This window comes from Seriola dumerili, unplaced genomic scaffold (assembly GCF_002260705.1).
Source record: "Seriola dumerili isolate Sdu_G_001 unplaced genomic scaffold, Sdu_1.0 BDQW01000191.1, whole genome shotgun sequence".
NCBI lineage: Eukaryota > Metazoa > Chordata > Actinopteri > Carangiformes > Carangidae > Seriola > Seriola dumerili.
Genome location: NW_019174446.1, coordinates 3,735,015 through 3,750,585, shown reverse-complemented (window position 1 = coordinate 3,750,585; position 15,571 = coordinate 3,735,015). Strand labels below are relative to the sequence as shown.

The window sequence follows — 15,571 nt, the reverse complement described above, 5'->3', positions numbered from 1 at the left end:
ACAACTTCATCATGTGACCTGTGTGACAGTCAGCTTTGTTGTGGTGAGTTTTATTTCAGCCTGACAACCATGAGACAGTTGGACTCTGGTCTGTGCAGGCCTTAGCACTGATGATTACTGCATTGCTGTCTGTGTATGGGGTGGGGGGTGGTGGGGGTGGTGGGGGCTGTTGACAGAGAGAATTTGATGAGCAGGCAAAGATATTCATTGTACAAAAGCGTTAAAGTCTCTTTTTTGGGTGGATGCAAATCCCCTCACATTCAACAACAGCTCTTTCTGGCAGCAGCGGGCCAGTTCTGGACGGGTTTCTGGCTGGGCCTGATGGGCCCGGCAGGCCATGGCAGGGATTTGCCTCTCTGAGCGAGTGAGCGGGGAACCCATGTGAAAGCCACTGAATGGCTTACGTCAGTGCAAAGAGACTCTCTGATTCTCCTTTGAAAGAAGAAATCTGAAGTTAAAAGACAAATGAGCAATTTCTCATGTTTGGCAGAGGGTTTGTGTCTGGAGGAAAGCTGCGCAGTAAACTTGATTTAGGCTCGGATGAATAACGACAGACATTGCAAATCTGGTTTTCAGATATTTTATTGATGAAAACATCTTTAACCTTTTGACCCATTGGACACATAACATAATATAGCAAAAAAGCTATTGAGAACATATCCTTTGAAGCCCAATCACAGATTCAAAAGCACTGCAACAACTGCAGTGTCTGATACATTTATAAAAATAACAATCATAAAAAATATACATACAAGACAAAGATCTTTTTCTTTTCTTTTTCAAAGTGTGATTTGTAAAAGACTGCATGAACAGAAACAGATATTTGAGACAACTCATACAAGACAATGCAGTAACCCACAATCTCTAACTGACAGGCACAATCACTAACTGACAGGCAGACTGGAGCTAGCTAGCTAGTCAGCTGTTAGGACTTCACTGAGTATCAAGTGACAATACATTGCCTGCACAATCCAAATGATACCGTCGACGTGGACAGTCATTGAAAAGGAGAAACGACTGAACAGAGCAGGTATGGATCGCCAGACAGAGGGCGAGAGAGAAATGCTTTTTCAGCGAGAGAATTTCTCCTTGTGTCACAGAGTTGAGTCGATGCTGGTTGTGGGGCCTAACCCACGTCTTTATGCTTAAAATCAGCATTTTTGCCATTAAGGAAAAGGCTACAGGATAGTTTGCAAAGATAGAGTGTTGGCAAAGCTGAGGCATGTAATCATATATATACAGTTCTTTAAAACGGATGTGGATTGAAGCATAATAACCATCAATGGGCATCATTAAAGCAACATTACAAATGACAAATAAGTTGCAACCTAAAGTTGCTTGAAGCTGGTGTGAATGCATTCAATTTTATTCAGTTTTCACCCTTTTTAAACAACAATCAGATTATTAAAACAGAGAGCAAATGCTGATAACTGAATATTTTGGTCTCCCTGAAAAAAAGGGAAAAGCTGCAGCACTGTCCATTAAGTTGTAATCGAGATCTTAACAGAAACAGTTTGTACAGTAAAGCATGGTAGCCCTAGAGAGATAAACCCCATCACCAGCTGCACCCATCTCTCCAGACTGACTCACTTTCCCTCCTGCCTTTTAACCACTGCATTCCCCTTTTTCTCATTTTTTTTTTCCACTCTCCTGTCTCTCTCTCTCTCGTTTTCTATAGCGCGGCAGCTTTGTCTACATCAACAAATGGCTCATTAAACTTTAGGGCTATCAGCGGGGCCACCAAAATGTTTGGCACAACATTTTTCTGAACCCTGAACAGAGCGTCTGCAGACCCAACCCCAGCTAAACTCAAGCTCTTCAGCAGCAGCTGAGGAATTCCCTGCCAGGGTGCTACAGCAAATAGTGTCTCATCATCTGAGGTGTCTCGGCAAATATCCTTCAACTGCAGGAGGAAGCATAGGAACACACACACACCAGCTCTCTGTCAGACGGCAGTCCTTCCTCTCTCTGTCTCTTATCTATCATTTTGTCAACTTGTTTTTATGTTGTTGTTTTTTTCTCAGATGAGAAAAAAAAGAAGCACCACTGTACAAAATATACAGGAAATACTGTGTGTGTGTGTGTGTGTGTGTGTGTGTGTGTGTGTGTGTGCGCGCGCGTGCGTGCGTGTGTGTAAGTTTTCTTTTGTTGCTGATGATCTGAAAATGCTTGACCAACCTCTTGTCAAAACAGCTGAACAATACCAGTATTAAGTTGGGGACATGTTTGCATCACTCAGAGATAAGATAAAATCTGGAGTTTCCAAATATCCACACGAGAAATGTGAATCTTGCAACAACCCCTCAATCGCACATTTGACTGCTACTTTACTGCATGGTGCTTTTTTTTATTTTTTATTTTTTATTTTTTTGCATCCAAACGTAACACAAACACTGACTGCGCATGATTTCACGTATACATTCACAAGCCTCTGGGGTGCTATTGTCTTGTGTGCCTGACTATAAATAGAGTGGGGTTAATTCACAAAAGTCATTTGGCCTGCTCACTGATTTCTCTGCCCGCCGAGAGGCAATAGGCACTTATAAACACACATATATTCACATATACAAATAGACATAGCTTCATATTTTGTTAAATTTTTTTCCCCCCACCAAAATTGGGTTTTAATGTTAGAAACAATCAAAAAAAATCTTTGGTCTGTAAACAACCATAATTATATCCAAATGCAAGGCAGAGATACCAGTTTGTTATCCAAACTAATTTAACAGCATCTCACCTCAGCTGATCTGAGCAGAGTCTGGGTGCTCGTTTTGGAGCCCTGCACACACCTCTGATTTCACCCAGAGCATATGTGTGTGTGTGTGTGTGTGTGTGTGTGTGTGTGTGTGTGTGTGTGTGTGTGTGTGTGTGTGTGTGTGTGTGTGGGCACTGAGAAAGATACCCCTGAAAGCTGGGCTGGAGTAGCTGTCAACTTCAGGACACTGATGCAGCCGTTTGCTTTGCTGATGGAACCTGCCGGCTAATCAGTTCTCGACAGATCCAATCAGTCTCGATGACAGTTCTGCTGCTTTCATTAAAGGCTGTCACATATTTGCATTTAGCCATTACTTCCGAGCTACCCAAATTAGTCCTTTCCAGACCTAATTGGCCTGGGTAGGATCAGGTGATGTCTGTGTTTCAAGAAATGTGAGATATTCACATTGAAATACGTACTTGAATCGAAAGCCAACTGTTCTTTATTTAGCATTCATACTCAACGTATGAACAAAAACACAAGCTTTGATGCAAAACATTAAAAAGATGACTCCTTTTTCTGTCAGCTGTCAAACACTGGGCAGGTTTGAGGCAGCGAATATGCTGCTTGATCCTGTTTAAACAAATCACACTCTCTCCCTCCTCCTCTCCTCAGGGCTGTCTCAGTTACAGGGAAGCCAGGTGGAGTACGCAGGCTGCTGGCAAGCAAACACCGGCTGTACCTGTGCTATGTAGTAGTTACTGAAGTTGCCATCTGCCACATAAGGAGCAGGTTGGTAGTAACATGTAACATTAGCCACGTTGGGAATGACGTTCTGCTCGGCAAGCACTCGCACTGCCAGCATGGCTATCAGCCCTAAGGTCTGCCGCCTCTCGTGTCCCATCAGACACACCGTACTCTCGTTGACCACCCCGTGGAGGGTCATCAGGTAGTCGTACTTGCGGTCCTCCAGGCCCACAAAGTGGTTTTGAAGGTATGACTCCAGCTTGCGCTGCTGCTCACCGATGTCAGGGAAGTCAATGAAGAACCGTGAGCACATGTAGCGCTGCAGGGACTTCATCTCTGACTCAGAGGCAGCACGGAAACCCCTCACCAGCAGGTGACAGTACTTCAGCAGGCCCCCGCCTCGGATCTCCTCCGGGTTGCGGGTGCAGATGATCTTGTGACGTAGGTGGTCCAGGGCCTCGCCGAAGTCCCCATATACGCTCTCTCCCATGATGGTAGGGTGGAAGGTCTCGGCCATGGGGTTCTCTGAGCACTCGTAGAACAGCAGCAGGGAGTCCAGTTTGATCTGAAAGGAGTCCACACTGAACTCAAACTGCCGCCGGAGAGAGTCCACAAACTTCAGCTCCACATTCTTCCCCCGGTTGTTGGAGAGGGAGATGAGGCTCCAGCGGTCTGAGTCATTACACACCTTCACCATCTTCTGCACATAGGCCTCCTATGTGTGTTTGAGGCATAAATATGAAGCGGAGGGGGAGAGAGAGAGGGACAGAGAGAGAGAGCATAAACGTTAAGTAGACAGCCTTAAAGGTACAATAATTAATTTGCACATTTATGCTTAATTTTTCATTATGCAACTAGGTTTTATATCTAATGACCATTTTTCTATATCTATATATATATATATATATATATATATATATATTGTGTTATTAATACTATTGACCCCAATAGTAAAGAGCATAGAATGTACTTGGATATGGTATCTAGGTGGCTGAGCTCAGGATCCCTTCAAATTGGGTTAACTCAATCCTCTTAACTACAGAAAACCAACTTTTTACTATCACTAAACTAATCTAATTGCACATTGAGCTACACATAATGGTCATTAAGGCGAATTGGCACAAATGCAATTAAATGTTATCACATATCTAAAAGTTAACAACTGAAGCAGAAAAAAAGCACAAAGTTGGGGGTGGATGTACCTTTAACGTTAACGGGGTTATTTTCTCTTTATTCACACAGTCCGGTAAAAAATCCAGGAGACAGTCCAAAACTATGTCCTTCACAGTCTGGAAATCACTTTCACCTTTCATATCTGCGCAAAATATGAGGTCAAGGTCCTTATAGCCCAGTCCGCTGTCCCCGTGCAGGATGTGGCTGGCTGCAGAGCCGTTTAACCGAACGTCCCGGACGTGGATCTGTTTCTCCTCCATCCGACTGCGCACCACTTTGACGATCTGCCGCGGCTGCATCTCCAGAGTGGGGAAGTTTCCGCGGCCGTGAATCGGGATGGTCTCCGTCAGGATGGCGTCCAGCCGCTGCACTTGCTCCCAGTTGAGGACGCTAACGTTGCTGCCTTCTGTGTCAGACATATAGCTGGTGGTGGAGCTACTGTCCTCTTCTGACATGGTGCTGCGAGAAAAGTCCACCGCGATTTAAATAAAATTAAAAATTAAATCGTTTTTTCTCAAAAAAAAAGGAACAAATCAGTGGTGGCGTCTTTACGCACAAATTCAATAAAGTAGGGCGGCCACTACATCCGCATGAGGAATCGCAGTATCTGAAATCGCCTGTATTGACTGTAAACAAATATATATATAAATGTAAAAAAAAACAACAACTATGAAATAACCAAGGCAAACAGTGATAGTCGCGGCAGTGCGTTACAGTTCGCTCAGTAAAGCCTGTGGTTGGAGGTCCAGTGGCGCAGCTGTCGAGCTGGTGGTTGTTTTGAGGAAGAAGTGCAGCCAGTCAACACGAGCGTGCAGAAAAACGAGCCCTAACTTTCTCTTCTCTTTTCTCTGAGCTTTTAAAACATTTGCCCCGGTGCCGCTGTCAATGCGTCCGAGCGCTGCGCATCACAGTCTTTGAAGGTCGCTGATGATCCAGGAGGGGGTTTGTTTTTCCGGCTGTGACTCCATCGCCCAAAGGCACGCCTATGATTTTATGAATTTGCATGAATAAGCTGCTCCTCAAGTCGCACTTTGGTTCAATCCTCCCTCCGACGATCTGCCCCTCACAGGAATCTTGTGGATTTATACGCGCAGCTCCTACATATTTTTTAATTTCTTTCCTCCCGCTGCCAAGTAATAATCCCAGTTAATGCAACTTGTTTGAGCTCAGGAAATCCTGCCTGCGTTTCCTAGCTCTGTGTAGTTTAACGTATTTCTTTCACTTGCGGAGAAGTTAACCGTTACCTGCCCACTTGACCCGCACTATCCTTCTGCAAGTCAGGTCGGTGGTCTGAAGATGTCAGCTGTGCTTCAACCCCGCCCCCTCTGACAGTCTGCTGCTCACCGAAAACCTGCTCAACATGATCACACTCTAAGACTCAATGTACCAGCTACACCTCCATGATATGTATATGTGTATATATATATTTTTTTTAATTTTATTTTTATTTTTTTTGTACAGTGCTTTTAATCTGAAGACCCTGAAGTTTAAATATAACAATAAATAATATTACTCAAAATCCTAGCCTATTTGGTGCACATAAATTCATTCAAGTGCCAACATATTTCCTGTGGTTGTAATCACCCCTCTATAACAAAAAATAAAATATAGAGACACAAAAAAGAAAAAAATATAAATATAAATAAATATAAAAGTATTTTCCAATCTGTAAACTTTAACTGATGAGCTCTTCAGCTCACTTCACGTTGCCATGTCGCCCTCTGTGGGCCGATTTAGGTCCTGAAATGAACTAATACAGTGGTTTTCAGGGACTATTACCTTTAAAGCGCCACATTAAAGCACTATAATATACATTCAACTTGTACCAACTCCAGTAGTGCTCTAGGAGCTGGGGCTTGTGCTGTTTAAAGCAGACAGGAAATATTTTCTCTGAAATCTCCTAAGTCTGTTACACCCGGACTGCTAACGCCTTCCGGTCGGGGTCAGCAGCCTCTCACTGATAGGTTACCCTCAGCTTCAGATGACCTGTGTTGAAAATAAGTTTGCCCTCTAAACTGTAGAAACACCTGCACACAACTTAACATATACATTAAATCACTAATTAAGTAAATTGTAAACTTTGAAAAACTGCAGGATCCTTATTAATCTACAGTATATGGGATCAGTTTTTCACAAGGAATCCTATTCAGAAATATCAAATGTGATGATAATAAGATTTCCAAGCACAAGACAGTTCCTTGTCTAGGCAGCTTGTCGCGGGGCATAGGGGGGTCAGGGGTCAGACGAAAGCAGGCCAGAGGGGTCAGGTACACGCAGAGGCTATGGCAGAGTGGGGCAGGTGTCACTGACACCATTAAGCAGCGTAAAGCCCTGCGTCACTGCAGCCACCCAGATCTGTAAACCCTGATTATCCCATTTACTCTATTGCACTTGCCTTAACTCTGAGACCCACACAGGAGCTCTGCCTCTGCACAGTGTCACTGCCTCAGCGAGACGGGACACACACAGTCCGTCATATTGAAGTTTACAGTCACATGGTTTAGCTTCTACAGTGAATATAGTGGTAAAATAACCTCCTTAAATAAGAAATTACAAATTAAGAGTTTAGAAAGAAGAAACTGTTTAAAAAAATAAGCAGTGAATAGTTTGAAAGATTGGCCCTTCAGTTCACTTTTAAAAATATAACTTTTGTTTTGTTTTCATACTTAGCTTTGGCGTGTGTCAGACAGGTTGATCTCTGAAATTGAATACCACATCTGGAAATGTACATGGAACTATTAGTCGGTTACAATGGAGCGAGAGCAGCCTCGCCCGATGTGTTTCCCAGGTGTGGAGAGATGGTTGCTATGGATTGGACAGAGTCCCTCAGGTCAACCACTCTCTGCAATGCTAAATCAAAGCCACTGACAGAGACTAACTGCAGGTACACACACATATACTACAGTACAGTATCCTGCTTCCAAGACAGAGCCCTCCTGTTGAGTTGTTTTGTGTAAATACTGCCTGGCATCTCATTTCTCACTGTGAAGCAGATGATTCATTGGCTGGTGGTTACTGAAAAACATGAATGAGATTATGCTGTCAGAAAATTAAAAAGAAGCAAGAATTCAGAAACAATACACACCTTTTCCCTCTGGTGATATTAATGTTTTTCCACATCCAATTGGTTGGTGTTAGTAAAAAAAAAAAAACTGAACAGAGCACAGTTTTCCTGCTCTAGAGGCTCAATGTACATGTATGTGGAAGAGACGACTTCTTCTTCTGTTCCTCATAAATTTATGGTTTACAGTCACACAGACTTGCCTCAGGGATCCATGAAACATTTTCTGGACAGTTCAGCACAATAAAACGTAAAAGGAAAAAGATAGACCTGTTTTGCTTTCCAGTGCCATTTATCTGACTGCGTGATTTGGATTTATCTACCATGAAGAGTAATATCCCTGCTGCCTTTGAGCTTTTTCCTTCAGGTCAGGACAATCTGCTGGGGTGGACCTCAAACCCTCTCTTGTGGCGTTGCTCACTGAACATGATCCTGCATCTTATGTCAACAGCCGTGATTTTTGAACTTTTATTCCTGATGGCATTAGACCTTCGAAAAAAAACTTGCACAGATATAAAGGATAACTCATCATTTTACTGGAAAAATTAATATCAAATGCATCTAAACACCAACCAAACTTAAAACAGTATCCCTAAAACACATATATTAATAATAATATAATAATAATAATGTTCTTATGAAAACTTAAAGTGGCTATAATTGATAATAGTAATGTATCATGTGTAAATGTGAAAACAATGTTCTAGTGTTGAACTTTTGGAGAACTATGACCTGAATCTGAAACTCTCCTCAGTTTTACGGAGCCTTATAGTGAGTTTCAGATAATTTTTTTGCTGTTTGGCTGCAACTTTACAGTTTTCCACTGCTTTCATAGTGTTGTTTTTGGTTGCAGGAGGCAGCAGCTGTCAGCGAAAAAAGCTCTAAAAGTCCACTGTACATTGTCTGTTGAATGCACACTGACACAATAGTGACCAACTGGTGAACACAGTGGAGCACTTAGTGGCTAAAGGAGTTGGTGGAGACCATAAAACGGAGCTAAAAGGAGAGTGGGTATTGGACTTATCAGGTGGACACAAACACGACTCCAAATGAATGCTAACATTGCTCTGCATCTGCTGTAATTAGGCAACTGTTTGCTAAAGTTCATTTTTGAACAATGACATGTCAGTGTTGCGCTTTCAAAACTTGTTTCCCAAGTGACCACAAAAACATTTTTTTAATTCCAGGTTTAAACCCTTATTATGAGTTGTTATTCGTTTTTATATAATTATAGATTTTTTTTTTCATTTCAAAATACTGCTTTCAAAAGTCAATTTTTATTTCACGATGAGACTTTACATGACAATGGAGTTGTCCTCACATTGTCCTTTCACCATTTCACCAGTCGCGTGGCCTCAGCCTTTTGTAACAGGGTCAACGATGACCAGAGCAACAACAACAATGCCAGAGAATTTTAGTGATGTGTTGTTTCCTGTTATTCTTTACAAGAATGACATTGTTGAGGAAACACTGACTTCCTGCAACCTTGCGACAAATTGGATATGACTGCCACATATCATTTATCACTGACTTCAGCCTAAAAAACGATGTGTGTTGATTCAAGCCATCAAAAACAAATGAGCCTATTGGTAGAATGCCACTTTATGGGCAATAAGAAAAACGTAACCACCAGAGAACAGAGCCACTTGCTATGTTGTGCCAAAATGGGAGAACGAGCCAATGAGGACTGTTGAGTGATGAAACGATGCATGTAACGCACAAAAAAAAGCTCTCTTGACATGTGCGCTGAGTCTTTTGTGATGACAGCGAGAGATTTAAATGCAGTGTTAAACAAAAGACATTTCACTTTTTAACCGACAACAGAAGGGGAACTCCTTTTTTTCTGCTGCTAGTGCGCCCTCGTGAAGTAAAGAAGATGGAATAACTGGGTGTCACGTTCAATCAGAAGCACTTGACCTCAGAAGCTCTGCAGCGTGATGACGGTCTCACATGTGGGTGAGCAGTTTCTGAGGCGAAGTTGCTTGAAAAAAAAAAGTGTGAGCGATGACATAACTAGCGATCACTCCTCCGCAACCCTCATCCTCTCCTCACAGAGATAACTGGATTTCCAGGATGGTCACATTAGTTTGTCCCGGCTGTCGGGGAGATATTCCCAGTGCTGACGGCGGAGTTAGTTTTGGTCTCAGATCAGAGGCAAACAGACAGAAATGGGATTTCCAGTCCTTTTCAGTCAAACTGCCTCTGACCCCCAGTGACCAAAAGCTGGAGAAACGCTCCGTCGACAAGGAAATGTAGCGTGGGGTTATACAGGGTCTGTGGAGTGAAGGAACAGCAGCAGTCGCTTCTGCACAGAGGAGCCCTTTATTTCAGCTCTGTTTGATCCCAAATGGATGGTGTGTGTGGTGTGTTTGGTCTCGAATTATTCTGGCAGATTAATGCTGAAGGTTACAGAAGGAGTCCTGTTTCACAGGGAGATAGAGAAGGGTCCATCTCACCTAATCTTCCTCATTATAGGGTCTTTGTGATCTCACAGCCTGCAGGTCCAGAGACAGTAAAGGAGCTCAGTGCTGCTGCTAAAGCACTTGAAAGACTAATAGATGCTACAGACGTGCTGTGATCTTGGTACTGTATGTGCTGTCTCTGGCTAACTTGCATCCACCTTAATGGTATGACAGCCTCTCCCCCCACCTGGATGTCCAAATCATGCAGAAGGCGTGCTGGAAAAACTCCACATCAAACAGCCACACCTTTAGCTCGAGGGCTTCTATGTGAGGTTTTCTCATCTGCAGCAATGTAACTGCACACTTAATTGCACCCTGCATCTTTTGCGGGTGTGTCCATTAACAGTAACAACATGTCTTAGCAGTTGTTCGAGACAGGGGATGAAACAAACGACAGGAGGATAAGTGATGCCTTATTGGAACAAGCATATATCACCAATCTTTATCCTTAGAAGGAAGAGCTTGACATTTTGAGGTATTACAGTTATTCACTTTCTTGCTAAGAGACACAAAAAGATTGATACCACTCTCATGTACACACAATAAATATGAAGTTGTAGTCAGCAGCCAGTTAGCATGGGTTAGCATAACGGCTGCAAATAGGTGGAAATAGTTAGCCTGGTTCTGTCCAGAGGTAACATATACAGCAATTTGTAGTTTTACAAGGTGTTATATGCAGGACTATTTCTTGGACAGTCTCAGTAACTTACTGAAGTCTTACTGTCACCACAAGGTTGCCAACAATCCCTCGTAAAATCACAGCCCCTTGTAAAACCACAATTCATTGTAAAACCAACACTTTTTACACTTCGGTTTTTGTACAGATCAAACAAAGGGAATACAAAGTGTAAATTAGTGAGTTTTAAGAAGTGCTGGTAAATTCTGTTACCTCTGGATAGACCCAGTTTAGCATTTTCCCATCTTTATGCTAAGCTAAGCCACCTGGTTGCTGGCTATGGGATCAAACCTCTCATGAAGAAAGTGAATTTTTTACAAAAATGCTGAACAATTCCATTAAGCTTTAAAAGATGACAGTTGGTAAAGATGAAGAAGGAGAAAGCGAAGAGGAGGAAAAGAAAGCCAGTCAGAAATGGACCATGGTTTGGCTAAATTTGCATTCCCAACAATGATACATGTTGCATGAACCCCAAAGAACCATGTGTTCAAAGATATTTTTCATAAAATATAAGTTAAAATGGGGAGGGGTGTCTGAAAAAGTATAAAATCTTCCAACAGTCTTACATTAAAATGAATAGTGCAGACAGGAGAGAAGATGCTCTAATGACAGTAGAAGCAACAGAAACCTTTGCAAAAACAGAACAGTCACATTCCCACACATTCAGAATAACTGTCAGTGCGACCACTGGCTTGGCTCTGCACTTTGTGACCAAGCTTTGAAGATGTCACAAGACCACACTCTTTGCCAGGAGACACGTGGTTCTGAAGCTGTCAGACTGACAACATACGAAAGCCAAGTTGGACGTCACATGAACGACGGCCAAGACAGCAGGACAGCTGTCACGTTCTGGCCACATTCTCAGAGTAACACTTCCTGAGACCCTAATGATCTTTGTAAAGCTGCCAGCAGAGTGACGGCCGCCAAGAGGTCAGGTAATCCAGGGCTAACTGGCTCCATGTCCACTAAATAGGATTGAAAGGGCCAGTCGACCCTCTCTGACTGAGGCTATGAAGGGAAACTAAGCGGCTGGAAGGCTCTTTCAGCTCCAGGTCAGCATTCAAGCCAAAGAAAAGTATGAATAACTTAAGTAACTCTTAAGATATTATGGATGACTGGCTCTGCATTTGTAGTGACGGCTGTTAAATGACCTACTGTTCAAATTGTACACTGCAACACCTGCATCCCCTATTAAATGTCAGTCAGAACACATCTTAAATGATTAATATTATATTTAAATTCAAATATTTATATTGTAATTATTATTATTTGTTGAAGTGGCTAATGCATATACTGTATATTGTTATATTTCCCTAGCATTGTATGTACACTGTAGAGTGTCTTTGAATTTTGCAGATTAAACCACTTGTAAACTCTCGTCTGGTATTTGCAGTTCCGACACGAAATCTACGCAATTTATTAACTTAATTTTATAGTAAATTTCAGCATGCAAGTGAAATACTCTACATATGATAATAACCGATTATATTTGGACATTTGGGAAGAAGCTGGAAGTAATCTTTTTCTATATGAAAATTTTTGATAGACTCAAGTATAACTCCTCAAAACTAATGATGTATACTTTATTTATGGAAGCATAAAAACAAACTTTCTGGTTTCCCTTTGGTGTTCCTAGAGAGTCCAGGATTTGTTTGGGTGGATAATCATTTGTACTCTCAAATGAATAATTCCTGCTCTTCAATTAATCATTTCTGCATATTAATGTTCTGTTATTAATTTGAGAGCACAAACATTAAATCATTGACATAAATCAAATAAGTTGTTTTTTCTCTCCGTATATATGTATATATTTCTGTTGCAGGGGCTGCAAAATTGAATTTTTGCTGGTCATTAAAACATCTTATTGCATTCACTAATCTCACTGACACAATGCAGGTTACTAAGGGGTAGATGAGGTTGCATGTTCATTTTACTGTCACTTATCATTTTCATCAACTTCCTCATTTTTATCTTGACATGACTTCAACTTATGCAACTTTCCTGTATAAGACAAGAAGAAAAAAAGAGTCTGCAGTGTTTCATGGAAAAGAGACCTAAAACTTTCAATAACAAAACAGTTTTCAACTTGCTAGTTCCCAGTAATGAACCACACAAATCAACTATAGGCTATAACTGAATACAACTTCAGCATAATTATAAAAATATAACCTTTAAAAATATTTTAATTATATTTCAGTTGCTCTTAAAGTGCAATATTTCCATTCTGCTCGCAGGCATAATTGACTGGTACACTTAGCATGAAAGAGGTCGGAGAACTACTAAGGAATCATTTATAATCATTAGACCGAAACAGATGACAATGACAAGCAGGCTGATGAGGGATGAAATCATGCTGGATAAATGGAGCTTTGACCTTGATCATTTTTGCTCTGGCACTCTCCAGTCAGAGCAGGTTGGGAATGTAGGAGGTATTCCACAGAGTGTCTCGCACTTCCCCTTTTTCTCCATAAACAAATTAATCCAGAAGTTATCCTCACTGTCTGGAAGTATGGCGCTATGACTTTCCCATCTGCCTGGCAGGAAGGCTCGATGGCCAGAGCCTACAGTATCCTCCACCATCCCTCCACAGGAAAAGTGCATCTTCCTCAACTATGTTCCACTGCTCTGTCATGCTGTCTCAGGATAAACTGTTAAAAATAGCTTAAAGTCATGGAGAAATTGTTTATACAGATAAATTGTTCACATGGATAAAAAGAATTGATGAAATAAACCCTAAAGATGCTTTGCTACAAGAAGCTTTTTAAGATGATGGTGTTTCTCGGTGGCAGCTCAGAGCTTTCACATTGTTGGGAAAGCTTCTGCATCTTCAGCAGGTATGATGTCAGGGTCTCAAGTGTTTTGCCCCTCAGCCTGCAGCGGGGTTCCAACTGCAGACTTTCATCAATAACAAACATCTTGAGCTGGTCTCAGCTGCCATGGCAACCTCCCAAGTGACTTTCTTCAGTTGTTTTGGTTCCAAACTCATCTTCTGTAAGAAATCGCACACTGATGTTACTGGGAAATGGGGAATGTGGATGCATGCCATACTTTGACAAGAGCCTCATCGATCAAACCCTGGTTCTTGGATTTCCTCAGCTGGTGAGAGATGGGTAGCCTGTCTTCCCAGGGTACTGTGAGTTTGGCCTGTAAGATGTTTTTTGTGCTCCTGGAGAGAAGAATAGAAGGATGTCTGGACGGAGTGAGATTACTGCCACCTCCTCTGGAAAGGCAAGTCTCTTCTTCAAGTCAACTTGTGTCTCCTAGTGTGAAGCTCAATGCAAAAATGAGGGTGGGTTGTTCTTGCCCTAGGAGCCTCATCTCCTTCCCTTTGGAAATCAGTAAATTGGTGGTGATGCCTGGTGTTTATTGGCTTCAATCCTCTGCAGGTCCGTCCATTTGGCAATTTCTGTGAAGACTTTGTCGTGCCTCCACCTCACGGTCCAAAGGGTTGCTTCATACTGCTTGCAGGATGGGTCTTCTTCTTTGGTCCTGATCTTTAGGGTGTTTGAAGTTGGCAAGAGGTCAGGCACAGCACACAGGAGGAAGGTCAACTTCTCCTGGGCGGTGCAATTACTTTGTAAATAAAATTTTCTATTAATGATGATTACTGGTTAATAATTTAATATTACCTATAAAATTACCTAATGTTCAGTTTGTAGGGCTCCTGACATGGGCCCTTAGAATTGTCCTAACTTTTCTCTCCCCATATGGTGGCCATGCTTAGGCTCTTAAAATTTTCATGAGGTCAATGGTTGAAATATTAAAAATGGTAGTTAATAGTAAAGCATAAATTGTTAAAATGGGTAGAAATAATGGATAAATCATTGAAATAGTTATTTTAAAGTGCATAAATAATGCATAAATGACAGATATAGCTAAAAGTTGGAGACAGCTCACCATTGGAGACAGCTCTCGGTGAGTAAAGGAATGAAGTTTGATGCTGAACTCACAGTGTTTTTTCTAGACTCGTAAGTAAACTGCTGTTTATACTAAAACTGGCTATGTAGCAATAGCAAAACTTACAAATAGCTCCTTTAATGGATAAATTGTTGTAATCGATAGCTTACGTAATTGATAGTTGGTTGAAAAGGTTAAAACAGTTCATTGCTAATAGCTAGAAGGTAATGGACAGCATTAAATGGCTGAAACATCCAGATTCCACCGCAGGCAAGTGTGAATGCAAATTTTACCAACCATCCTAAATATTACAGTATGAAAAATAAATAAATATTCTATTTTTCAAATGACCACATTTGGAACATGAAGGTAGTGTTGATGAAGGGGTACGGACAGGGTTGTAGCCTGCGTGAATATGTCAGGGAACTTCTGATCCACAGGTATCACATAACTGAATATCAGCAAGGAGAGAGTGTAAACGCAAGTACATTATGTAGGCTGCTTTTTCATGCTTGAAAGTCTTATTTTAAAACATGTCATGTGGCACTCCACTACCTACAAAAACACTACATTTCTATTCAGGGCACAGACGCTCAGGATGAGCAGTCCTTGTAACAAGTTACTCATTGGCTCGTGGTGTCAGCCTAGCTCATTGCGGCGTGATGTAAAGAGGCAGAGTTTTTCTCCAAGGCTTTGATTCATGTGTCATCTCTGCACCGGCTAATAGATCCTAATCTGTAATTAATATTTCCCCCACAAGCTGTCTCTCCCTGACTTCCGATGTGATGCTCTACCTGCAATTACAGCCAATAAAATCCCTAAATCGGCACACTCTCTGCTCAGATCAGGGTCATCACAGT

General features: G+C 41.7%; 1 protein-coding gene across 1 annotated transcript; it reads right to left on the bottom strand.

The window, feature by feature from the left end:
• Positions 1-3,277: 3,277 nt before the first annotated feature.
• On the bottom strand, positions 3,278-5,429 carry fam46a (family with sequence similarity 46 member A). Its single transcript, XM_022753407.1, has 2 exons — positions 4,645-5,429; positions 3,278-4,157 (listed from the first exon to the last, which is right to left on the bottom strand). The coding sequence occupies exons 1-2, from the start codon at positions 5,068-5,070 to the stop codon at positions 3,378-3,380; spliced, it is 1,206 nt and encodes a 401-aa protein (XP_022609128.1). The 5' UTR covers positions 5,071-5,429; the 3' UTR covers positions 3,278-3,377.
• Positions 5,430-15,571: the final 10,142 nt, after the last annotated feature.

Bases quoted from the DNA above. Each gene is read 5' to 3' on its own strand.
- fam46a (XM_022753407.1), bottom strand. From the start codon at position 5,070: ATGTCAGAAGAGGACAGTAGCTCCACCACCAGCTATATGTCTGACACA. The intron at 4,158-4,644 runs GTACATCCACCC...AAACACACATAG, and splicing joins TAACCCCGTTAACGTTAAAG to GAGGCCTATGTGCAGAAGAT.